This window comes from Panthera pardus, unplaced genomic scaffold (assembly GCF_024362965.1).
Source record: "Panthera pardus isolate Hobbes unplaced genomic scaffold, ASM2436296v1 HiC_scaffold_26, whole genome shotgun sequence".
In the NCBI taxonomy this organism is placed as follows: Eukaryota; Metazoa; Chordata; class Mammalia; order Carnivora; family Felidae; genus Panthera; species Panthera pardus.
Window position 1 is genome coordinate 33,955,479 of NW_026526832.1, and position 24,941 is coordinate 33,980,419.

General features: G+C 45.4%; 1 protein-coding gene across 4 annotated transcripts in view; it reads right to left on the reverse strand.

Annotated features, from left to right (window-relative positions):
- Positions 1-10,115, reverse strand: part of TAF1B (TATA-box binding protein associated factor, RNA polymerase I subunit B) — a 67,476-nt gene extending 57,361 nt beyond the window's left edge. For 2 of the 4 annotated variants that reach the window (XM_019452302.2, XM_019452321.2), the window contains exons 1-4: positions 9,238-9,347; positions 8,304-8,402; positions 5,234-5,321; positions 1,908-2,005 (exon numbers count right to left, since the gene is read on the reverse strand). In XM_019452302.2, coding sequence (XP_019307847.2) covers positions 1,908-2,005; positions 5,234-5,321; positions 8,304-8,402; positions 9,238-9,261 — 309 coding nt within the window. In that variant the 5' untranslated portion in view covers positions 9,262-9,347. Of the gene's footprint in view, positions 1-1,907; positions 2,006-5,233; positions 5,322-8,303; positions 8,403-9,237; positions 9,348-9,985 lie in introns of those variants that run through there. The other 2 variants (XM_019452311.2, XM_019452358.2) reach the window with 2 other exon arrangements.
- Positions 10,116-24,941: the final 14,826 nt, after the last annotated feature.

Below are 24,941 nucleotides of genomic sequence, written 5' to 3' on the forward strand. Positions count from 1 at the left end.
CCCAATGAAGTGGGTAGAAAACTATATAGGAGTAAACCCTACTGTATCTATTTGGTATAACTATATGCGACTATAAATTGAAAGCATTTATACAGAGGATGGCTTGAAAGAAACCAGATTCCCAAACCCCCAGACTACCAGCAATCTTCCTAATTTAATGACCGCCATGGATGCCATCTGGTCTCTCGTGTTTTTGGATTTTTAATTCCTATAATACTTTTCAGGGTAGGCCCAGGGTCCTTTTAGGCTACAAACTGATCTAGAGGGCATTCTTTTTGGCTTGCCTCAAACACTGGTTTGAACAGCGAAGGCTCCTCTACAAATCCTTCCTTGGTGACTTCAGTCCACATTGATCTTTCTCCCTTCTCTTTTTGCCCTTAATGTCATTTATGAGCACAGCATTCTATCGTTTCATTTTTTTTTTAAAGTTTCATTTTTTTTTTTTAAAGTTTATTTATTTTGAGAGAGAAAGAGAGTGCAAGCAGGGGAAGGGCAGAGACAGAGGGAGAGAGGGAATCCCAAGCAGGCTCAGAGCCCAAGGTGGGGCTTGATCTCACAAACCAAACCGTGAGATCATGACCCGAGCTGAAATCAAGCGAGTCGGGTGCTCAATCGACTGAGCCACCCAGGCGTCCCTCCACCATTTCATGTTTACTCATGCCACATGGGTGACACGCTCTCTCCAACTAGGCTGCATCTCTTAGTACCTGGTTTCCAGTAACGGGCACGAAGCAAGTGTATAATAACTGCTTGTTGCTAAATAACTGGCTTTTTAAAGAATTCCTGAAATGGCTTCAACCAGATGAAGAAACGTGAAATTCACGTACCCGTAGGGATTGTGGTACTCTGGAGGAACAGCAGGTCCAAGTGTGGTCCCCGGACCATCAGTGTCACCTGGGAACTTGTAAGAAATGCAAATTCCGGGGGCACCTCGTGGGGTTCTGCACTTGGGATTCTCTCTCTCCCCCTCTCTGCCCTTCCCCCACTTGTGTGCACTCATTCTCTCTCTCTCTCTCTCTCTCTCTCTCAAAATAAATAAATAAATAAACATTAAAAAGAAAAAAGAAAAGAAAAGAAAAGAAATGCAAATTTTGGGCCTTACTCCAGACCTACTGAATTGGAAACGCTAGAATGAGGTTCGGCAATCTGTGTTTTAATCAGCCTTCCAGGTGATTCTGGTACGCATTCAAGTTTGAGAAGCACTGTTTTAATGCATCACTCCCCAAAATGCATTCTGAAACTCAACTCCTGATAGATACACACACTAGAGGATTTTCTCAAATTGTGAATGCCACAGACTACTTCCCCTTGGAAATCAAACAATCACGTAACACAGAGAAGGCACCAAAAAGTCTGCAAGGTTATTTGTTTTACTTTATTTAACCCAATGTTTCCTAAATGCTGAAACTAAATATGTTTATATTTAAATATATTAATATTTAATATTGAAGACTAAAACCTTTCCTTTTAAGTTTATTTATTTGAGGGAGACAGAGACAGTGCAAGTGGGGGAGGGGCAGAGAGCTAGGGACAGAGAGAATCCCAAGCAAGCTCCACACTGTCAGTGCAGAGCCCGACGTGGAGCTTGAACTCACAAAACCACAAGATCATGACCTGAGCCAAAACCGAGAGTCAGACGCTCGACTGACTGAGCCACCCAGGTGCCTCTGAAGACTAAAACCTTTTTTATTTTCTTTTGGATGCATTGCTTATTTATGTTCTGTAGAGCACACTTTGGAAATTATTGGCCTAATAAAAAGATTAAAGAAAAAACATCAGAAAAAATGATTCTTTCAGTAGCCCTAGTGTCATTACTGATAGCCCTACTTTTCTCCTTAGTTTCCCTCCAAATCCTACTGTTATTCAAACGAAGCATAAAGCTGGCCTCTAGACACAAATGGACTCACCTTTAGTTCTGGGCCCACTCCAAGGGTCTTTAAGGCTTCCGCTTGTTGATAAAGTATGTGCTGAAAACCTTCACACACATACCAATCCCAGCCTCTCTCTAAACAACAAATAACATGCTTCAGACATGTGCACTCCTATTTACTACAGGCTACCACATAATTACAACTAGGTTTTACACATTACAGCTGGAATTTTTTTGTATACCTGAGTAGGAATACTCTCTCGTTTCCAATCTGGCAAATACGTACTAAGTGCTAAAGCTAAACCCCGTTTTTATAATTCATCAGATTTTAAATATTTTAAGTTATCTACAATTTTTCTGAAATACTCATGGAAAAGGCAGAAAAACGAATAGTCAACATATTAAAAAATGAAATAAGCTTTAAAAGTATATACTGAACCCCAAAAGGTACTGTACTGGACAATACCCGGCAGAATCCGAAAGGAAAGAATGTTCGACACTCAGCCTTGGCTTCTCCAGGCCTCTGTCCCGGTCACAAAGAAAGGGAACGGTGGGTATTTGGAGAATGAACGAACAAAAGCCAAGACGCGAAGGTCTAGGAGTGCGGAGAGTGCTCTAAGAACATTCTAAGAAAATACAGTGCTCGATGGCATTCTGCTTTTCTGGAGACAGTTACAGGTTGCAGGGAGAAAATGGAAGCAAGGAAACAAATACTTCCTGAACCCTGCCTTGGCACCAGGTATGTGCTGAATATTTGAAATATATTATTTTCTTTAATGCTCAAAACAACCCTAGGAGATTGTGAAGAAATCTGCCTCCACAGCAGACAGAGCTACATGTTTAAACAGAACTACCAGTTAAAGAAAATATTAAAATCGGCTAAGACCCTAATGTTTTACTCCTCTCTGCTGGACAAATATCCCAACTCTATGGAAAACATGTTATCGGCACCTTTTACACATAGTTTATGAAGTCTGTTACTAGGACTCCAGGCTCCCCTCTCCCCGCAGGATGTCACAGGACTCCTACTCCCCACCCTGTTGACTAACCCAATTTCTGGAAAGGGTCTTGGGTTGTATATGAGTAAGAGAGAAAGCCTCTAATTTTGATGCATTCTGAAACTGAGGGAGTTTAAGCTCTTAAAGCTGAACACGTGCGCATTCTTCTTGCAGAACACCATTCTTACAAAATGGTAAAGTCGTATTTAAATTCTGAGTTCCTATTTTATAGAACAAATGGTATTACCATTCTCATTTTACTGATGAAGAGACTATGTTGGGTCAAAGAAGCTGAATATAAGACACTTGACACCTAATTTGAAGCATTTAAATCTCCTTCAGCAATTTAAGTTTAAACTATATTTTTTTTTTTTTAAGTAGGCTTCATGCCCAGCATAGAGTTCAGTGTGGGGCTTGAACTCACAACCCTGAGATCAAGACCTGAGCTGAGATCCAGAGTCGGACCCTTAACTGACGGAGCCATCCGGGCACCCCTAAACTATACATTTTATCTACTTAAGTAAAATACAGATTAATCAAGTTTTATTGTAATAAAATTTAATTAAAATTAATCAGCTTTTAGCCTAATAAAAACAGTCACTATTAAAGGTAAAACAGAAACATGAGTTAGCATTTAGGCATTCTGTCTGTTATTCATCTAGAATATCAATGTATTTCATATAGACGTTTCACGAATATTTATATATCTACATTTCATGGATGTGTGTCCTTAAAGCTACCTTACAACAGTGTACAAGAATCCGCTGTTACCATTAGCCTGGTTTCATATTGGAGAATCTGGCCCTGGGTAGTCACAGAAATAAAAAGCATCAGACTTGGGGCACTCAGGTGGCTCAGGGGGTCAAGTGTCTGACTGTTGATTTCAGCTCAGGTCATGATCTCACAGTTGGTGGGATTCAGCCGCCTGTCGGGCTCTGTGCTGACAGCGTGGAGCCTGCTTGGGATTCTCTCTCTCTCCCTCTCTCTGCCCCTCCCCTGCTCGTAAGCGCACACACTCGCTCTCTCTCACTCTCTGTCTCAAAATAAATAAATAAATTTAAAAAAATTAAAGCATCAGACTTTACCTCAGATTCTTCTCAGTAATGGTTAATTATATATACTCACTAGATTAATGAAATAGGTCACCTTTCAATGCACACCCATGTTGAGACTATTTTAAGGAAAATGATGTTCCTATTTTAGAAGGGTGTGTTCAAAATTCAGTGTGAGAAATGGATTTCTAAAAGATGAATATTATGTTTAACTCACCTATCCTGACAATTTCATAGTTGAGTCATTTCAGAAAATAAGCATTTTTCTTTAAAAGCACAGAAAATCATATTCACAATACATGACATAGAACAGAGAAACATATGCCAACAGATAAGAAGAAATACACTCCATTATCCTTTTTTGCACAATAGTTCCTCCACTGGTTACCCCTGTCAGAATGGCTGACATTAACAACTCAGGCAACAACAGATGTTGGCGAGGATGCGGAGAGAGAGGATCTCTTTTGCATTGTTGGTGGGAATGCAGACTGGTGCAGCCACTCTGGAAAACAGGATGGAGGTTCCTCAAAAAAACTAAAAATAGAACTGCCCTACGACCCAGCAATCGCATTACGAGGCGTTTATCCAAGGGATACGGGTGTGCTGTTTCGAAGGGACACATGTACCCCTATGTTTATAGCAGCGCTATCAACAATAGCCAAAGTATGGAAAGAGCCCAGATGTCCATCGATGGATGAATGGATAAAGAAGGTGTGGTCTGTATATACAATGGAGTATGACTTGGCAATCAAAGAGGATGAAATCTTGCCATTTGCAACTACGTGGATGGAACTGGAGGGTATTATGCTGAGTGAAATTAGTCAGTCAGAGAAAGACAAACATCATATGACCTCACTGCTATGAGGACTTTAAGAGACAAAACAGGAACATAAGGGAAGGGAAACAAAAATAATATAAAAACAGGGAGGGGGACAAAACGGAAGAGACTCATAAATATGGAGGACAAACAGGGTTACTGGAGGGGTTGTGGGAGGGGAGATGGGCTAAATGGGTAAGGGGCATTAAGGAATCTACTCCTGAAATCATTGCTTCACTATATGCTAACTTGGATGTATATTTTAAAAAATAAAAAATAAAGTTAAAAAAAAATAGCTGCTCCACTGGAAAACCAACTCACAATAATAAGGATAAAAACAGGATATGCTTTTAAGACATTTACTTCCGATTTTACCATCAACAATTACCCACTTTAATTCCACTTTGGATGAGCCATTTACAACTCTGGCAACTTGTCTAAAATCCATTTAAAATTCCATCCCACATCTCTAAGCACATATGAAGAAAGGGCTTACCAAGTTTTCTTTTTCTTTTAAGTCCCCGGTTGATGGCTTGTATTTTAGTATTAGGAATAGCCCCAGTGTTTATGACTTCCTTTGATCTCTGCAGGAAACAGACAGACCATGAAAAAGATGGTTTTACATCTCCCTAAATGTATTTCCAAGCATCTCTGGGAAGCATAATGAACCAAACTGGGAGCGCCAGGACCAAGGACAGTAACATTTCGGGAAAATTATATCAACTGTAAGATTTTGGTTAACCTTTATGTTGCTTTTTCATTCCAGATTTTTTCACTACTTAAAACAGTACCTGGAACACAATAAACGCTAAATAAACGTCTGCCCAATTAACAAACTTTTATTTTAAATCACTTTCTAATTTTTTCAAATGAAACCTAAAGTCAAACTTCCTTTTTTCCTCCATCCAAACACGCTCTGGAATGAAGAGAGCTGTATTTATTGTAACCAGCAATGCCTACACTGCATACAGATTTGTTTCATCCTGCTGTTCTACGTATTTGAATAATACAGCTTTCATTTCTGAAATTATAAAAGTACTACTTTTTATTTTTACTCAAACCTGCAGAATTTTAGCATGATAAATAGTGAGTAGCATAAATGGTGAGTATAACTCATCCCATAGTCTTCGACTCCAAGTGCCCTCAAGGGCTGGTACCTAAGATTCTGCCTTTCTCACAACCAAAACATAAAAGCATTAAGTCTTAATGATGGGAGAAAGGTGAAGATTTCTAACCAAAAGGCAACATTTATATATGTCTCTAAACTTAGAGATTGGAATGAAGTTTATCGGCAGCCTTCACTAAGAGTAAAAGAAACCCCTTTAACGATAGGATTTGGGGAATGTATTTCCTGTAGCCAGAGAAACCACATTCAAAGCAGTATTAGTGGACTGGGTTGGCCACACTGAAAACAAAGATCCATCAGAATACATACCAAAGCAGTTACCCTACAAAGACAGGTACAACTTAAGAAGTAGGCAGGGAGGAGCGCCTGGGTCGCTCGGTCTGTTAAGGGCAAGCGTCTGACTTAAGCTCAGGTTATGATCTCACGGGTTCCTGAGTATGAGCCGAGCCCTGCATCGGGCTCTGTGCTGACGGCTCAGAGCCCGGGGCCCGCTTCGGATTCTGTGTCTCCCTCTCTCTCTGCCCCTCCCCTGCTCATGCTCTGTCTCTCTCTCAAATAAACATTAAAAAAAAAAAAAAAAAAAGAATGCTACATTCTTGACAAGTTACTCTACACAGGTTGTCTTTCAAATGTGGAACTAGATGGTGTAGAGGTATTAGGATCTTTCAAGTTAAAGTAACTACAGGTTTTATCAGACAGAATCAAATAGGAACATTATTAAAGACAGAAATAAAAGACGCAATTAGTTAATGGAGTTTAATTTCTACGAAAATAGCACGCTGACTTCATCTGCCAGTGACGAACTGTCCAATTAGATGCAATCTTCTTTCGCTGTGTTGACATTTGCACGGCCACTGAGTAAAACTGCTAGTGCCTTCCGTGCACCCGAGCAAAGAGTATCACACTGCATCTGTTTAAAGTGAATGAGTTGACGTGTTTACATCCGCATATGCATGTGTAACTACACGCAGAGATACACGTATAAACATCTTCACAAAACCATCGCCACCACCAAGGTAATAACACGTATCCACCCCCTCCCCAAATTTCACTGAGCTAGCATTGTTTTAGCTGTTCCATGTGACTTAAATGGGAAGCAGGCATAAGAACTTCAGCTGCATACTGGAAAACAATGATTGCTTCAAGAAAAGCTCTTGCGGGGGCGCCTGGGTGGTTCAGTCGGTTAAGCGTCCGACTCTTGGTTTCAGCTCAGGTCATGATCTCACGGTCTGTGGGTACGAGCCCTGCATCGGGCTCTGCGCGGACAGTGAGGAGCCTGCTTGGGATTCTCTCTCTTCCTCTCTCTCTGCTCCTCCCGTGCTTGCTCTCTCTCTCTCTCAAAATAAAAACATAAACTTAAAAAAAAAGAAAAAAGAAAAGCTCTTGGGTGAGCTACAAGGTAAATTAGCCACTTTCCTCAAGGGAAAAAGTTTTTGTTAGTTGCTTTACATATTTTGCCCAAGTTTTTAGCTGTTTAAGGTAGGAAGATAAATCCGGTCCCTGTTACTCCATCTTGGCCCAAAGCAGAAGTCTACACGGTTACTTTTCTCGGTCTCAAATCTGCCTTTCTTAAGTCTATATGGTGAAGGTCATATTTGCTCCTCCTCAGCTCTGTGGACTTGAAGCAAATCCTCTTCCCGAGAGGAGTCCTGGCACGTTTGGCTTGCCCAGGGGCAGACTGCCCACACCTTTGATCATTTTGGTTACAGTGGCCCGAATGTGTGGTAACTAGAACAGGACGTTGCACTCACAGTGTGAAGAGGCCTCACTGACCAACGTTACACAGGACAGCATGACAGTCTCTAGCGTCAGAGGCAGGTGCGATGGGGTAAAAGGAACACTGTAGTCAGAAGACTCAGGTTCATGTCCGGGCTCAACACTTTAGACTTGTGCGACTTGGGCACACTCACTCAGCTTGTGAGCCCCACTTGCCCCATCAGGGACCATAATAGTATATCTCACAGGTGAAAATGAATATTAGGAGAAAATGAAATAGTGGATAAGAAAACACTTTGCGAATCTGTAAGGTATTAAACAGAGGTAAAATGAGAATGAAGCATATTCAATATTCCCAACGGTACTCAATCTACATTCCATCTTCCAAACCTCAAAGCTAGAACACATTAAACACTCTTACAGAAGTATTAAGAAGAAATGCATCACCTTCTAAGTACAATTTTAATTATTTTCCCTTACACAACACAGTCTGAGTCATGACATCACTTGTAAATGAGGCCCAACATCATTTCAAAAACCCATCCTGAATGTGATTTACATGTTCCTTAACTCATGTAGAAGCAGTGAAGATTAACATTCTTGGAATCTGCCCACGGCAGGAGTGACAAAAAGCGATCAATTACTTGGGCACTATGCCACATAACAGGCTAAAACTGCAATTTTCAAAACATTGGCAAACGCATAAATGATGTCTGTTACTTACTTCTGTAACGTTGTGGCAAGAAGTGCAGTAATATTTGCCTTCATCAGTAAGACCCCAAGAGACAGCAGCACACTGAGTGCACCTTTCTTTGAATTCTTTCTATAGGAGCAGATAGAAGAGGGGTTACTATCAAATCATATTCACCACATTGCATTTCTACAAAGAAGGTTCCCTGGATTTTACCCTATAGATTAAAAAAAAAATCATAGACAATAAAAAAATATATCAGAGAGATTATCTATAAGAAGAGCCGTTCAGTCTTTTGGACAGTTTGAAATGGAATTAAATTATTTTTAAAAGTTTCTAAAATATGCAGTGGGGGAGGGGAGAAAAAGAAGAAAAGGTGATGGGGTAAAATGTTAAAAAAGATGAGTAAATAAAACTCCTTGAAAGTGCTGCGAGGAAAAAAGACGACAAGATTTAAGAAAAGACTTTAAAAATAGAAATAGGGGCGCCTGGGTGGCTCAGTCGGCTGAGCGTCTGACTTCGGCTCAGGTCATGATCTCAGGGCTCATGAGTTCAAGCCCGTGGGGCTCTGTGCTGACAGCTCAGAGCCTGGAGCTTGCTCCTGATTCTGTGTCTCCTTCTCGCCCTCTGCCCCTCCCCCACTCGCGCACTGTCTCACTCTGTCTCTCAAAAATAAATAAATGTAAAAAAAAGAAGAAGAAGAAGAAATAGCAGGCCATTTGCAACGTCCTCCGTGACACTAAAAACACAGATGACAAGAGAACCAGATTTGTATTGGGGTTGTTTCACGTTTCGATTTATTCATTCAGCAATATAAGGAGTATTACCCATGCATGTCCTAGGCATTTAACTAGGTGCTGGGGATTCAGTGGTGAGCAAAACAGGATCCCTACTCATGGCAAATACAGGTTAGTGGTGAGTTATAATGATCAATTATAATGGTGAGTTAATGATCAATTTCATTCACCTGGCATTTACAGACGTTAACCATCCATCATTCAAAAACCATTTATTGAGCATCTATAACGACTAAGCCCTTCTACCACATGGTGCTTCCGTCCATACATACACTGGCACTAAATTCCTGAGCCCCAGCGTTTAGGTCTTTGACCTTGTCGTTGATCTAACTACCGAATGCTCCTTCAATAGGGCCAAAGGGTGCAGCATTTCATGTAGCGTGTTGGAAATGAACGCCGAAATCATTTCAACAAGTCGGTAAAGTTTGCAATGACCCCGTACTGAAAAGCAGCATCACCTCGGCGCGGCCCGAACCCGAATTTGGGATTCCTCACCCAGCCGGCGGCGAGGATTCCCAGAGACACAGGCGGGGGTTGCGGAGGAGCCGGCGGGTGCCAACCCCGACCCTTCCCACGCCCACCCCGCCAGCAAGGAGAACCCGTGGGTGGCCCCGCCGACAGGGGACGCGCCACGTGGGTGGCCACCGCCACAAGCCCCACAGCTTCGGCCTCCCCCGGAAACACACCCCTACGGACTAACGCCCCGCCCTCCCTTCAGCCGCGACCTCACGGGGCCAGAAACGCCAGCCGCACCCCGGGTCCGCCAGCCCCATCCCTTGCCCCGCCCCGCAGCCTTCCGCCCGCCCTCCTCCCGCCAGCGGCCGCCCCCACGGCCGGTCGGCGTCCTCCAGCCGCTTCCCTCGGCCTCCCTCCCCTCCCGCCCCGCCGTCGCGCCCCCAGGGCGCCCGGCTCCCTCACCGCCTCCTCCAGGTCCATCGCGGCGCCGCGGGGCCCGTTACCCGGGCAGCGAGCGCGGCTTCCGGGAGCGCCGGGCGGAGCCCGCCGGGCGGAAACCGAGACCGCGGCTTTGCGTTCCGGGCGCCTGGGGCTGCGGGGAGGTCCCCGCCGGCTCCGGGAGGGAAGCTCCGCCAGCCCCGCGGCCCCCTCCCAGACTGCATTCCTCTCATAGTCGTCGTAACCCGAGCCGACCGGGAAGAAACGGGGCGGTGCCTCACACCGAGCCGATTCAGCCCCGCTCCGCTCGCTGCAGAACCGTCTTCCCGCTGCGCGCGGCGAGGGGGGCGGTGGCGCGGCCGACGGTCCCCAGCGTGGACTCGGAGCGCTCCCGGGTCTCCACTCCGCGCTGGCTTTGCACGGGAGAGGCCTGGGGTTCTGGAGGGAAGAACACGTTTTCGCGGTAGACCCGGATTCAATCACCGTTTTCTGTGCCTCAGTTTCCTCCTCTGTAAGAGTTCGATACTAAGTGTTAGTCTGTATATTTTTTTAATGGTTATTTTTGAGACCGAGACAGAGCGCAAGCAGGGGAGGGGCAGAGACGGAGACACAGAATCCCAAGCAGGCTCCAGGCTCTGAGGGCTCAGCACGGAGCCCCACGTGGGGCTCGAACTCCCGAATCCTGAGAGCCTGACCTGAGCTGAAGTCGGTGGCTTAACCAACGGAGCCACCCGAGCACCCCTACTAAGGATTAGCCTTAAGCAAGCATTTTACTTGGAAGCGGTTGGAGGAGTTACGCGATCTGACTTAATGTTTGACAGATCAGTCTGAGCCTTCCGGGGAGAAGACACCGATGGGGGCAAAGGTAGAAGTTGAGAGGCAAGTCAGGAGAGTCTTAATCCAGACAAGAGAGGAGGGTAGCTTGAACCAGGTAAAAGCAGTGGAGACAGTGAGAAGTGCTAAAATGCTGGAAATACAGATTTTGAAGGTAGACATAGGATATCTTGAAGGTCAGGAAGTGGGCGGTAACAGAAAGAAAAAAGTCAAGGGTGACTTCAAGACTTTTGACCTGCAGCTAGAAGGGTGAAGCCATCATTGACTGAGTAGGGGCAGACCCTGGGCGGAACAGTTTGGGAGCGGGGTAGAAAGGAGCCCGGAGTTGGATTCTGGACCTATCAAGTTAGAGATGCCGGTAAGACATCCAGGGAGGATGAAAAGGCAGTTTGTAGCATTCACAGGCTACTCCTGGACTGGAGACATACACTCGGCAGTGCTCTCTGTCTAGATGGTATTTAAAGTCATGAGACCAGAGGAGATCACCAAGCAGGCGGCTCTTTATTCACTCGCTCCTTACTTCCCTGGCAGTTCACTTATTTCACAAAGTTGTTAAACACCCACTAGCTGCCGGGCACTGCGCCAGCAATTGGGAAATAAGAGCTAAACAAGACAGACTCCCTGCCTTCCAGAGACTCCCAGGCCAGTGGCGCAGTCCATCTCGTTATTTTTTCATGGCACCGCACAAATGTTCTGTCCGGTTGTGTCACCCATGGCATTTGCCAAGCTTGGCTCTGTGCAGCTTCAGACTCTTTCTGAAAAATCTTACCTATCGTTAGAGCATTAAGGGTCGTCGTATGAACAGCTAGACCATAAGCCTCTTATTTTCTAGATCAGCCCTGATTTCAAATGTTGAACTGTTAGAACAAGAGGGCAGCACCGAATGCTCAACTAAATAGTTAATGTATTGAACTAAATATGAGATCAGGAATCTTTGTCTTTTTGTTATTGCCGTGTATCCAGGGCCTAGAACAGTATTCAGCTCATAGAATGTGATCAATAAATATTTGTTGAATGGATGAATGATTTTGTAAGATTTTCATGTATACGCAAAGTAGTTTAAACAGATGACATATCTTGATTGGAGACTTTGGGCGTGGTTGCACAGAAATGAGTCACAGATTTTTCCAGCCATTCCTTACCAGAAAATTGTTTTGAGCAAAGCCAGCCCTCTGGAAGATGTTGTCATAGACTGTAAGAATTAAAGGAGTGTTCGAACAGAGAAGCGCAGTTCTTAAAACTCTGGCTCAGGTGCCCTATTTGTCTGTCAGATTGGCACAGATAATTTGAATGGACTCTGCCTTATGCTGCAGGTGAGCGTGAATGTGGGTGTATTTCTGGAAAAAACGTTGAGCTACATACAGGTAATGTTGTGGGGCAACAATGAGGTAACCCCAAGAAGAGGAAACAGGGAAATAAAATTAGAATTGAGATAATAGACCTTTAAAGCGTCTAGGGAGTCTCTGGGCCAAGATTTGATTCGACATCTTGATGGAAGGTATTAACATATCTAAAGAAAGAATGTGTACATCAGAAAGAGATACATTTAGCCCACCTGGTAAAGGTGGACCTAAATTTCCGCAAGGACCCCAGCTGTGCTATTATGCACCGGCAGCTGCTATATGTGACATTCCACGTAAGTGACAGCCGGTGGGACCGACACTAACCGCTACTCAATTCTGCCAATAACTCTAGGCTAATAAATTTGCAATTTTGATGAGATGGACAAATTCCTGGAAAAATACAAGTTACCAAAATGTATGTAGAAGAAATAGGAAGTCTGAGCAAGTCTATATTTATTCAGGAAATAGGTACGCTGTATAAATAAAAAACCTCACACAGAAAACCCCAATCTCAAATGAGTTAAAGGTAGTAAATTTCTACCAAATGTTCAAGAAAGAAATAGCAGGGACGCCTGGGAGGTTCAGTCGGTTAAGTGTCTGACTCTTGATTTCAGCTCAGGTCATGATCCGTGAGTTTGAGTCCTGTGTGAGGCCCTGTGCTGACAGAGCAGAGCATGCTTGGGATTCTCTCTCTCCCCATCTGTCTGTCCCTCCCCTGTGTACCCTTGTGCTATCTTTCTCTCTCTCTCTCAAAATAAATAAATAAAGTTTAAAAAAAAAGAAGTAGCCCCCATCTCACACAGACTCTTCCAAATAATGGGAAAAGCACATCTTATGAGGCCAGCATAACTCTGACATCAAAACACAGCAAGAATATTCAAAGAAAAGTAAAAATTGAAGTCCATTCTCTCTCAGTAACATAGATGAAAAAATTCCAAACAAAATACCAGGAAATTGAATGCAAGTCCTTTGTTATACTGAGCAATATATATAAATAGTTTAATAAATCAAAACCAAGTGGAGTTTATTCTAGGAATGTAAAGTTGGTTTAAGTTAGAAAATACATAAGTCAAACAGTAGTGCAAGAATAGACCAAAAGAGGGGCGCCTGGGTGGCTCAGTCAGTTGAGTGGCCGACTCCGGCTCGGGTCATGATCTCACGGTTCGTGGGTTTGGGCCCCGCGTCGGGCTCTGTTCTGACAGCTCAGAGCCTGGAGCCTGTCTTCGGATTCTGTGTCTCCCTCTCTCTTCCCCTCCCTCGCTCATGCTCTGTCTCTCTCCCTCTCTCTCTCTCAAAAATGAATAAACATTTAAAAAAAAAATAGACCAAAAGATCAATGGAAGAGAACAGAAAGTCCAGAAACTGACCACCCCCCCCCGCCAAAAAAAAGTAAGATAACCCGGTTTACAACAAAGGTGCTACTAAAATTCAGTGGGAAAGCAGTTTTTCAATAAAAACTATGATCAGTGGAACTTTCGTATAAAAAAAAAAAAAACCCCTACATCACACCATATACAAAAAAATAATTTGAAGTGTATCATAGCCCCGCGTGTAATGATTAAAGCCATAGAGCTTCTAGGAAAAAAACCAGAAGACATCTTTCTGACTTGAGATAGGTTTCCCAAAGAGCACAATCCTAAAAGCACTATCCGTGAAAGAAAATATTGTTAAATTGGACTTGATTAAAATTAGGAACTTCAGTTCATCGAAAGACATTGTTGAAGCGAACCAAAGACTGAGAAAAGGTGTTCTCAATGAATGAATTCGGCAAAAGACACCTACAACAAATAGATTCCTACCAATCAGTAAAAAGTGAATAAGTAGACAACCCAATTAAAAAATAGGTCAAAGACTTTCACGACAATTTCAGGATAGTTAAGAGATCAGTAAATAAACAAAAAGGTGCTCAACATCATGACCCCTTAGAAAAATGCAAATGAGAACCACAGTGGGAGCTCCGGCAACTGGCTAAAGTTAGACAGCATCGAGATTTTGCAAAAACCTGGATAAATAGGCCTCTTCTACATTGCTGATGGGAGTATAAATTGGCAGCAATACTTTGGAAAATTGGTTGGAAGCAATGCTAAATATATGCTAAGACCCAGCAATTCCACTCTTATGTACCAAGAGAACTTCGTGCATAGATTCACCAGAAGATGTATACAAGTCTTTTCATTAAGCATTCTTTATAATAGCCCCGAATCACAAGCAACCACATGTCCACCAAGGGGAGAATCGATAGCAAATTATGATGGCATCAGACCGTGGGATACTATACAGCAATAAGAAAGAATGAATACCTGCTACCTACGACAACGTGGATGAATCTCACAAAATAATGATGTGCAAAGGAAGACTGTGGTGGATTTCAGATGGGCTTCAGTTCTTTGCCACTCGTCCCATTAAAAGATGAGATCCAACTCCCCGCTCCCCGAATCAGCAGTGGTCTCGTGGCCAGCTTTGAGCAGTCGAGTACTGAGTCAGTGATGTCGTCTAAATTCCACACGATGGCTGTTCGGCTTTTGCTTTTCCTCAGATGTGCTTTTCTGAAAGCCAGCGGCTGTGACAAAAAGTCCAACTCACTTGGGACGGCCATGCTGTGAGGAAGCCCAAGCGAGCCATGTGTATTGGAGAATCTACACAGAGGACTGAAGTGTCAGACATGTGAGTGAAGCCTTCATGGATCCCCCAGGCTAGCGGGGGTCGTTAGCTCTATGCAGCACCCCCGCCCCATGCCAGGTGGAACAGAAAACCACCCAGCCAAATTCCTGACTGACAGAATTCTGAGTCAACAAAAATGGTTGTTTTTAAGCCAGCAAATTCTAAGGTAGTTTGCTACACAGTAATAGATAAGCTACAGAAATGGGTACTCGAAGTAGAATGTTATGTAACAAGAACCGAAAACACATGTCCAGATCCTATCCTATCCAAACACCTCGTCCTCGAGACAGCAGCCTATCAGAAAATAATTTTGAGGAGCACCTGGGTGGCTCAGTTGGTTAAGCACCTGACTTGATTTCGGCTCAGGTCATGATCTCACGATTCATGGGATTGAGCCCTATGTTGGGATTCTCTCTCCCTCCCTCTCCCTTTGCCCCTCCCCCCAGCTCGAACACTCTCTCTCTCTCTCTCAAAATAAATAAACATTTTTAAAAAAAAGGATTTTGAACATTCAACCCCATTATACAGATACATACTTTTGTATAAATTATATATATGCAGGACTGTTCTAGTGATGTACATTATAGGACACCCATAAATATCAAAATAAGCTAAAAATATAAATTATTAATGTAAATAACTTCCCTTTCAATGAAAATATTAGTAATATTGTAATTAGAGTAATCTTGGCTTAACACTATGTGATACAGAGATTTGTAGTTCTTGTCCTAAATGCAGTTTACTTTAATACTTCTTTTTAATGGTGATCATAACAGAAACAGATACCTCACAAAGATACAGAAACCAAGTATTTTTATACCAGTGGAAACATCTGCAAACATTTATTCTCAAAATGCAATCTCCATAGCACATATGTCTTCAAAAAAAATGGTTACTTTTTCATGCCTTAAACAAAGGAGTGCCTAGCATGTGCCAAAGACTGTTTTAGGCACAGAGAATAAAGCAATGCACGGAAAGAACCTCTAACCCATGAAGCTTATGTTCTAGCTGGCAGAGTCACATAGCAAATACATATGTAAATCATTATGAAAACATAATAACATAAGTAAATATTTCAGGTGGCAAAAAAGTCTTCCATGAGGAAAAAGAAAGCAGAATATGAAAATAGACAGGCGGAAAGGTTGGAGATCAGAGTTGCTATTCTGGACAGTGGTGGGGAAGGCTTCTCAAATAAAAGTGACATTTGAGAGAAGATTTCAAACAAGTGGTGGGGGTGGGGCGATGGAGCGCCTGGGTGGCTCAGTCAGTTAAGCATCCAACTTTTGGTTTCAGCTCAGGTCTTGACCTCACTGCTCATGAGTTCGAGCCCCATATCGATAACCTGTCCGTGCGGAGCCTGCTTGGGATTCTGTCTCCCTCTCTCTCTGCCCCTCCCCGGCTCGCTCTCTCTGTCTCTCTCAAAATAAATAAATAAACTTTTTTTTTAAGTTGAAAAGAAGTTGGGGGGGGGGTACTGAGCCATGCAGACATGTGGGGGATCAGCCCTTCAGGGGAAAAGACCTTGCGACAGTGAGGTGCCCTTGAGTAAGCAAGGAGATGTGTGGCAGAGGCCAAGAAGTTGGAGGCCAGATCATGGATGAGATCTTGTGGATTATAGGAAGGACATCGGATTTTATTCTCAGTGAGATGGAAAGCACAAGAGTGACAGCAGCTGATCCATAGTTTAGAAGGGTCCCTCGGGGGGGGGGGGGGGCGGGTATGGACGATAGGTCGTAAGAGGGCGAGGGGAGCAGGGAGATCACTTGGGAGGCCACTGAAATAGCCCACGTGTGGGCTCAGGGCAGGGCGAGGGTGCAGACACCGAGGAGAAACAGTCAACTTTGGGGTAGATTTCAAGGGCACAGTCTTCCTGATGGATCGGTTGTGGGGAGCGAGAGAGAGAAAAGAGGGACTGCAAAGTTCTGGATGTGAACCCACGAAGGAATGCAGTTGCCATTTTTGGAGACCGGGCTTATGATAGAAAGTCCACGTATGGGCTTGTGATAGAACGTGGAGGAAAGAATCAGGAGTGTGCTGGGATGTTTAAGTTAGTGTTGCCTACTCAGTATCCAGGTGGGGGTGCTGACTACGCTGTCGAAAAGGTGAGTTTGAAGTTCCAGAGAAAGCCAATAACTGGCAGTAGGAATCCGGGAGTCAGGAGCCTGGATAAAGTCATCAAGCGTTTGTGGATAGAAAAGTCCAGGGACAGAGACCCGACCACCCCAACACACTGAAGTAAGGAGCAAGAAGGAAGATCCGGAAAAGGAGGCTGAGGGTGAATGCCCTCGAAGTAGAAGAAAGTCAAGAGCATATGGTATCCTGGAAGCCAAGCTAAGAAAGTATGTCCAAAAGGTGGGAGCCATCAGCTTCGTCAAAGGCCCCTGAGAACCGCAGCAAGATGAAGACCGGATCTGACATGGGGTCATCAGTGCCCCTGACAAGAGTGGCTCGTGTTGGGGCTGAAACAGGATGGGTTCAGGACGAATGGCAGGAGCGTGCAGACCACCCTCGCGAGGCATTTCTTGGTGGAAGAAATGGCAGCAGAAGTGCCATTGCTGATAAGCAGTGTCAAGTCAGGGCAGACGTTTGCTTGGTTTCGTTCCTTTGCCTGCTTGTCTAAGATGTTGGGAGAGAGGGACCGATTTCAGGGGCTCCCCCTGAGCTGGGGAGAGGGATGGATCCGGAGCTCAGGCAGAGGGATTGGCCTTGGCATAGACGGTTGGTTCCTCTGTGTCAGGACCATAAAGGAAAGGCCCGTGGCAGGAACTGGTGGGGACGCGGGGGAAGGACCCTTCTGACTGTCCCCGGTGAAACGGGAAGGAGGTCGTGAGCTGAGTGTGACAGTCCAGGGTTGCTGGAGGTTCAAGGAGAGGCCAGAGGTGTAATACCTCGGGGGCATGGGAGCACTGAATCGGGAATCTGGTAAAGCATCAGGGGCCCCCTGGACGGCTGAGATTAAAATATGAGGATAAGGCCAGTCAGCACACCATTCAGCTGCTTACTTTGTGGAGACATCCCCTTTGCCCTGGAGGAACAAATTAAGTGTATTCACGATTTCAAAAACACCTGCCAGGCAGGTGACAGCCACCGGTCACTGCAGGAGTATTTGCCTTTTTGTTTAACAAGAGAAAAGATAACTCATCTGTGAGCCTGACAGGTCTCTTAAGTATTTTGCCACGAGATATACAACAGCCTTCCGTGTGGAACAAAGGTCTGGCGTGGATATTCGGCTCATTACAGGTTACGGTGAGGCTCCCGTGACATCCGAGAGGTCCCGCGTGTATAGAATCATCTACGCCCTTGGCCTCCCACAGCAACGCTCACCAGTCTGCCTGCAGCCTTCGCTGCTGGAGAAGGGGGCGGTGGGTGGATCTCCCACGGCCTCACCCCAGTTCTTCTGTCATTGTGGTCAAAGCAGCTGCTCCTGCAGGGGTTCCGTGGACACCGTTGGATGGCCAAGTAGCTCTCGAAGAAAAGACATGATCTACTGTGGAGAACATTCCTTCTCTGATGTGTCTTCCCACAGACGTTCCCTCCCAGCGGTCCTTTCCACGTCCCATGACTGAAGTGGAATCCAGTGACTGCCATGAGCAAGGACTCACTAGAACTATATTTTGGGAGCCTGGGTGGCTCAGTTGGCTGAGCGCCCAACTTCGACTCCAGTCATGATCTCGCGGTGCGTGAGTTCGAGACCCGCGTCAGGTCACTGCTGTCATCCCGTCGGGGCACAGCCTGCTTCAGATCCTTTGGTCTCCCTCTCTCTGCCCCAACCCCACTTGCGCTCACTCTCTCTGAAAGTCAAAACACAAAACAAAACAAAACAAAACAAAAAACCCACCTAAATAAAACATTTAAAAAAATAAACACTAATAAAAAAAGAAATATCTCTATTTCATGCATCTGCCTAGCCAGCCTTCAAATCGCAAACCTGTGTCATTCTAATTCTTGTCTCTTCTAAGTTTTCAGCCGTTTCTACGTCTTGCAACAGTATTTGTCATCTGTCATTTCTGCCATAGCTATCATGGCCGGTGATAGAAAACAGAGAAATACAAAGTTATAATTTTGGGGAGTCGAAACGTGCTCGAAAGCCACGTAAGTATACGGGGTGACTGGGGTGGGGTGAGGTGAACAGAATTTTTATAGGGTCGCCGGGAAGTCTTCTGAGAAGAAGGGCCAGTTGATCAAAGATGGGAATGCAGAGAGAGCCACGGAGATGTGGGGAAATACATCCCAGGGAGAGTGAAAAAGGCCCTGCGGCCGGACTAAGCTTGGTGTGTTTGAGAAACAAAAGGAAGCCAGTGTGGCCAGGATAATGGGTAAGAGGAAGAGCCTTGAGCCTCAGGCTGAGCGCACCGGGCAGGGCCCTGACTGCCCACAGGTCTCCTGGACACACAGTTTGGTATAGGCACTACAGCCACAGTCTGTCCGACACATGGTACCAGATGTCCCCAGTAATCCCACCTCCTGGCTACCTTCGTTGGCTCCCACCAGGGAAGGGAGAAGGGGGAAGAGGGAAGGGACACCTTGGAGATCAACTGGGGGCGATCAGCAGGTCGTGGCTGCCTTGTACTTCCCCCCCTTAACCCGCGCCTGCCTGTAGGGATGATGGCCTTCATGGAATTTTTGCTCAGAGAGAGCTGGGGATGGCCTGGGGCAGTAAAGTAGGGGGTACTAGCCAGGCATTTGAGGCTTTGTTGGAATAGCAGTACTCCTTCAATAGGAAGAGGCCGCGGAGGAAGGAAGGGGCGGAGGATTCCAGGGTGTAGCTCCCACTTTTCGCCATTCTTCCTGAATTTCACCCTCATTTGAGGGCATCCATTTGTTAAAACCCACCACACGCCTTCTAGTCAAGGGCATTAACAGCATGGTTTCCTTAGTAAATCGAGAGCTAATGCATAGCTACCATTTTCTGAGCCAGACACCATTCTAAACGTGTTAACTCGCCATCAGCCCCATTTTACAGACAAGAAAACTAAAACGGAGAGGTTATCGTGGTCTGAGCCAGGAGTCAAAACTGAGTAGCCTCGCGGAGCATGCAGTTTTGGCTGCGATGCTCTAAGCCTCTTGGGAAGGACTGGGCTCAACGTCATTAAACATGGCACTCGGCAAAAGATTTCCATGACTTAGCCAATAATGAGATCTTGAATATGTAAGAATCTCGGGTAACCCTGTAAGGATCAGAAAACATTTCAATATAATTGTTCTTGGTTGTATAGCAGCTGAGAGACAATTCATTGCCACAAACAATATCGTTATGAAGAGAAATTCTCTGGGGCTCCTGGGTGGCTCAGTTGGTTAAGTATCTGACTCTTGATTTAGGCTCAGGTCATGATCTTATGGTCATGAGACTGAGCCCTGCATAGGGCCCCCTGCTGAGCATGGAGCCTGCTTGGGATTCTCTCTGCCTCTCTCTCTCTCTTTCTCAAAAATAAATAAATAAACAACCATTTTTTAAAAAGAGAGAGAAATTCTCTATTTGAGACTACAAGCCAACCTAGTGGCTACTGATTTATTGGGGACGTTATTAGAAAAGTTGGATGTACTTCCCTCTGTCATATCATAGCTCCAATAGGGGTGTTATTTAATTAGTGAGAACACGTCAAAAGATCACGCCAGGAATTTCTGAAAACCAACAAATGACCTAGAAATTATTAGACTGATTCACTGAACGCTCTATGTTATAACTGACATCATTTTATTGGCAGTTTTATTCTATAAACAGAAGTTTGACTTATTTAGAAAATAAAAGGGAATACACGTTTTTAAAGTTTATTCATTTAGTTTGAGAGAGGGAGAATGCACGAGGGGGGAAGGGGCAGAGAGAGAGGGAGAGAGAATCCCAAGCAGGCTCTGCACCATCAGCACTGGGCCACTGCAGGGCTCGATCTCACCAACTGTGAGATCATGACCTGAGCCAAAATCAAGATTCGGGCGCTCAACCAACTGTGCCACCCGGGCACCACAAAAGAAAATACATTTTCAAATTTTGATTTATATAGACTTTTGTATATGAATATATGATTGAAAATAAGTATATATATTATTATGGTATATGTATAATATATATCATTATGGGTATTAACAGTATATAGTAATATATATTATTGCGGAGATTTTGAATATTCCTTCTGAGGCCATGGTTAGGCATTTCAATTTAATTCTAAGTGTGGCGAGAAGTCACTGAAGGGTCTTGAACAGAGGAGTGGCATGGTCTGATTTACTCTGAAGTGTTGTGCAGGCCTCCGTGGGGGAATGGACCTCAGAGGAGAAGGGGGAATGGAGGGGACTCATCAGGAGGGTCAGCGCTTGGATTCGGGTACCAGAGTGGGCAAGGAGAATAGATACTCTTCGAAGGCAGAGCCAACAAAGGACTGGGTGTAGTTGTGAGAAAAGGAGAGAAATCGATGATGAGGTCATGGTACAGCCTTTCACTGGGAAGGTTATGGGCAGATCAGTTTGTGGGTCGGGGGCGGGGAGTACCTAGAGTCGGGACATGTTCAGTGATTTATCTATAAGAAATACAAGAGGTGGGGCGCCTGGGTGGCTCAGTCAGTTAAGCATCTGCCTTTGGCTCTCTCAGGCCATGATCTCATGGTTCGTGGGATGCAGCCCCACAGTGCAGAACCTGCTTCAGATTTTCTCTCTCTCTCTCTGCCCCTCCCCTCCTCTCAAAAATAAATAAATAAATAGCCTTTTTTTTTTTTTTTTAATTAAAAAAAAAAAGAAACACAGAGGCACCTGGGTGGCTCAGTTGGTCAAGCATCCAACTCTTCTCTTGATTTCAGCTCAGGTCATGATCTCACAGTTCATGGGATCAAGCCCCACACCAGGCTCTGCACTGACAGCACAGAACCTGCTTGGGCTTCTGTCTCTCCTGCTCTCTCTGCCTCTCTCTCTGTCTTTTTTTCTCTCTCTCAAAATAAATAAATAAACATTAAAAATAAAAATAGTAATAATAATAAAAGAAATACAAGGGAGATATTGAATAGGAAGTCAGACAGAGGAGTCTGGAACTCAGGGGAGGTGTACTGGCTGGGGATGTGAACTTGGGAGCCATGGTGTAAACATGAGATTTAAAGCCCGGGACTAAATGCAGACACCTATGGAGTGACTGTAGACAGTGGACGAGGGGAAAGGGGCCAGGGGCTGAGACAAGGGCCCTGCCGCAGGTAGAAGTCAGGTGGAACAGAACAATCCAGCAAAGGTGGTAGAGGGAGACCCAGTGGACGGTGGTGACCAGAGCCACATGGAAAGGGCTTCGAGAAAGAAGACTGTCAAAGGCTATTAAGAGTTGGGTGAGCCTAGCTCGGGACCCAGCAAGAGAGTCGTCATGGACAAGATGATTTCAGGCAAGCGGGAAGGGTGGAAGTTTGGTTGGCATGGGTTCGAGGCAGGACAGAGAGGAAAGAGTAGAGAGTAAAGAAAGACAAGGCCCATGGGAGGTTTGCTGAAAAGCAGAGCAGAGCATCGGGGGACCGTGCAGGGTGACACGGTGGTGCTGACATGGGCACGTTTGCAGCATGTCTGTCTGCTAATGAAATCTCGGCTGGTGGGAGAGAGAGGGGAGCTTACAGGCAAAGTCCAAGCAAAGCCCTTGAGTGGGTGAGAGGGACAGATCTGGCCCCCGGTGAGCCTGAGGGGCTTCAGAATTCTGTTCTGACAAGGCCGTGGGAATTCCGGGAATGTGACCACCACTCCACCAGACAGGGGCCCTGCTCTGGGGCCCTGGTGGCCACAGTAGAGCTGGTCCCACCGCCTCACTCCCCACCCTGACTTCCTGATGCTTCTAACAGCCCAGGGACCGGGAGCCGACACACATCAGCTGAAAGTTCAGTTAAGGAGGTTCCACTAAGTGTGGAAATAGCTTCTTCTTTTTTTAATCTTTTTTCATGTTTATTTAATTTTGAGAGACAGAGCGTGAGCAGGGGAGGGGCAGAGAGGGAGACACGGAATCCGAAGCAGGCTCCAGGCTCTGAGCTGTCAGCACAGGGCCCGACGTGGGGCTTGAACCCACAAACTGCGAGATCGTGACCTGAGCAAGAGTCAGACGCTTAACCGACTGAGCCACCGAGGTGCCCCGCTAAATACTATTTTAAGGAGGCAACAGAGCAGAGACTGCAATAAGGAGAGTCCATTTGAATCCGGGCCCCGAGCCTTACTGGGTCGTGTTGCGTCGTGACCTCGGCAGGTCGCTTCTCTGGGGCTCTCAGTTTTCTCATCCGCAGTATGGGGATAATAACTTCAGCAAAATACTAAGTAATACGAAATACTGCTGAGATCGTAAAGTACAAATGAGATGGTGGAGGTGCAAAGGCTTTGTCAAGGCTTTGGACGTTGGAAAGTGAGAACAAATGCCATAAACTGTCACGAGGCTGCATTTACTAGATCATTCCCCCCGTCTGCCTCACTAAACAGGCACAGCTGGTAGGCAGAGGCATTGCTAAGGACACATTCCCGTGTCACTCCTCTCTGTGGGTTTAATTTTCATAACTAGACTTCTAAGGTTTGTTTTGTGTTGTTTTTTAAGATAAGAGCAAGTCTCGGCTCCTTGTAGGAGCCTCCCAATTTCATCACAGACATAAGCGTGTCACTTGAGGATCGTTGGTTGAAAGGGAAGGGCGGAGACATATTATTAACTTCAAAGCTTTCTTGGAGCCTATTAAATGTTAATCACAAAGCACAGGGATAGTCCTGAAAGCAAACACTTCTCAGATGCCTGAGCCTTCCTCCTCGGGCTCCCATCAACACTTCTGCTGCAGGGAAGAGAGAATCTAGGACATCCCCCACCAACGGACCTTCTGGGGGCTCCAAGGCCTGGCTGTGGCCTGGTGTGTCCACAGCCGAAGCCGAAGTCTTCTGCGGTTTGCCTGGCGCTGGGAAGAAGGCTGAAGGAATGAGCACCTGCTGGTCACATTGTGTGTCAGGTGCTGCACCAGGCCTACCACACAGGTCACCTCATCACTGAGCTGGGAGACCGTCATTCGCTTCTCATCAAACAGGAAGAAAAACTGAGGCTCGGGAGGTCAAGTCGGGTCATGTGGCAGGAAGAGCGGGAATCTTAATGCAGTTCTGTCTGTTCCAAAGAGCTCACTCTTCCTGCTCACAGACTGGGTGCGTTCTTCAGGGAATGAGTAGATGGATGAATAAAGTCCCCTGGATGCAAAATTGCCTTGTCAAAGGACATCAACAGCCAGAAGGCACAGCCCCAATTAAACAGAAGCAAAACAGCGTTCTAAGATTATGTGAGGTACTCAGAGTTTGCCTTAAATAACTCAGGAGTTTCCCAGACTCTTGAGTGATAAGATCTCAGGTAAGTTGCAGAACCTGTTGGGGGCTGGCTTATCCATTTCTGGTCCTGGGGCCCTCCCCTCCATGCCCCTCTCTCCTTTTCAGGAAACCAACTCAACAGAGCCATAGCTCTGGCTGTGCTCTGTAAAATCCTTGAAAGGGTCCTGGCGGGTGACCATCCCATGGCCAAGACGACCTACATGATCCATGGGCCCCACACAGAATGAAAATGTGCCGCCCCTCGTTCAAAAATTAATAAGAATTTCAAGGTGGCCACAGCAGAGCATTAAACCAAGCTCAAGGCCCTTCAGAGTACGGGGTCCTGTGTGACTGCACAGGCCGCACCCCCCATGAAGCCAGCCTTGCTTGTAGCCATTGACTCGGGACAAGAGGAGAAGAAATCTTCAAAGGGGGTTGGTAGGACATCACGGGAGCACCATAAATAAGACAAACAACATAACTGTGAAGATCGGGTTCTGCTTTCTCGGAACATACAATTCCAGAATATAAAGTTTCTGAAATTCATCTAGAACTACTCTTCCATTTTATAGATGAGGAAATTGAGATCCAGACAGAAGCAGTGGCTTGGGGAGTCATGGGATACCACAGAGAAGGAAACCCCTCTCTGAAGTCCAGTCTCCTTATCACCGAAACAGCACAGGGCAGGCTGAACAATGCATTATCTCCTTTCTTTTCTCCCCAGCTCCCACTAAAATAACAGTCACATAAAAGGGTTAAGTCCACAAGGACCAAGGAAATGGAAGAGAAGGCAGGGGTAATTAAAGAGGAATTTGAGAGTGGGTGGGTGGGGTAGGAGGAAGTACAGCCTGGAAACAGGGGAACTGAGTGAAAAT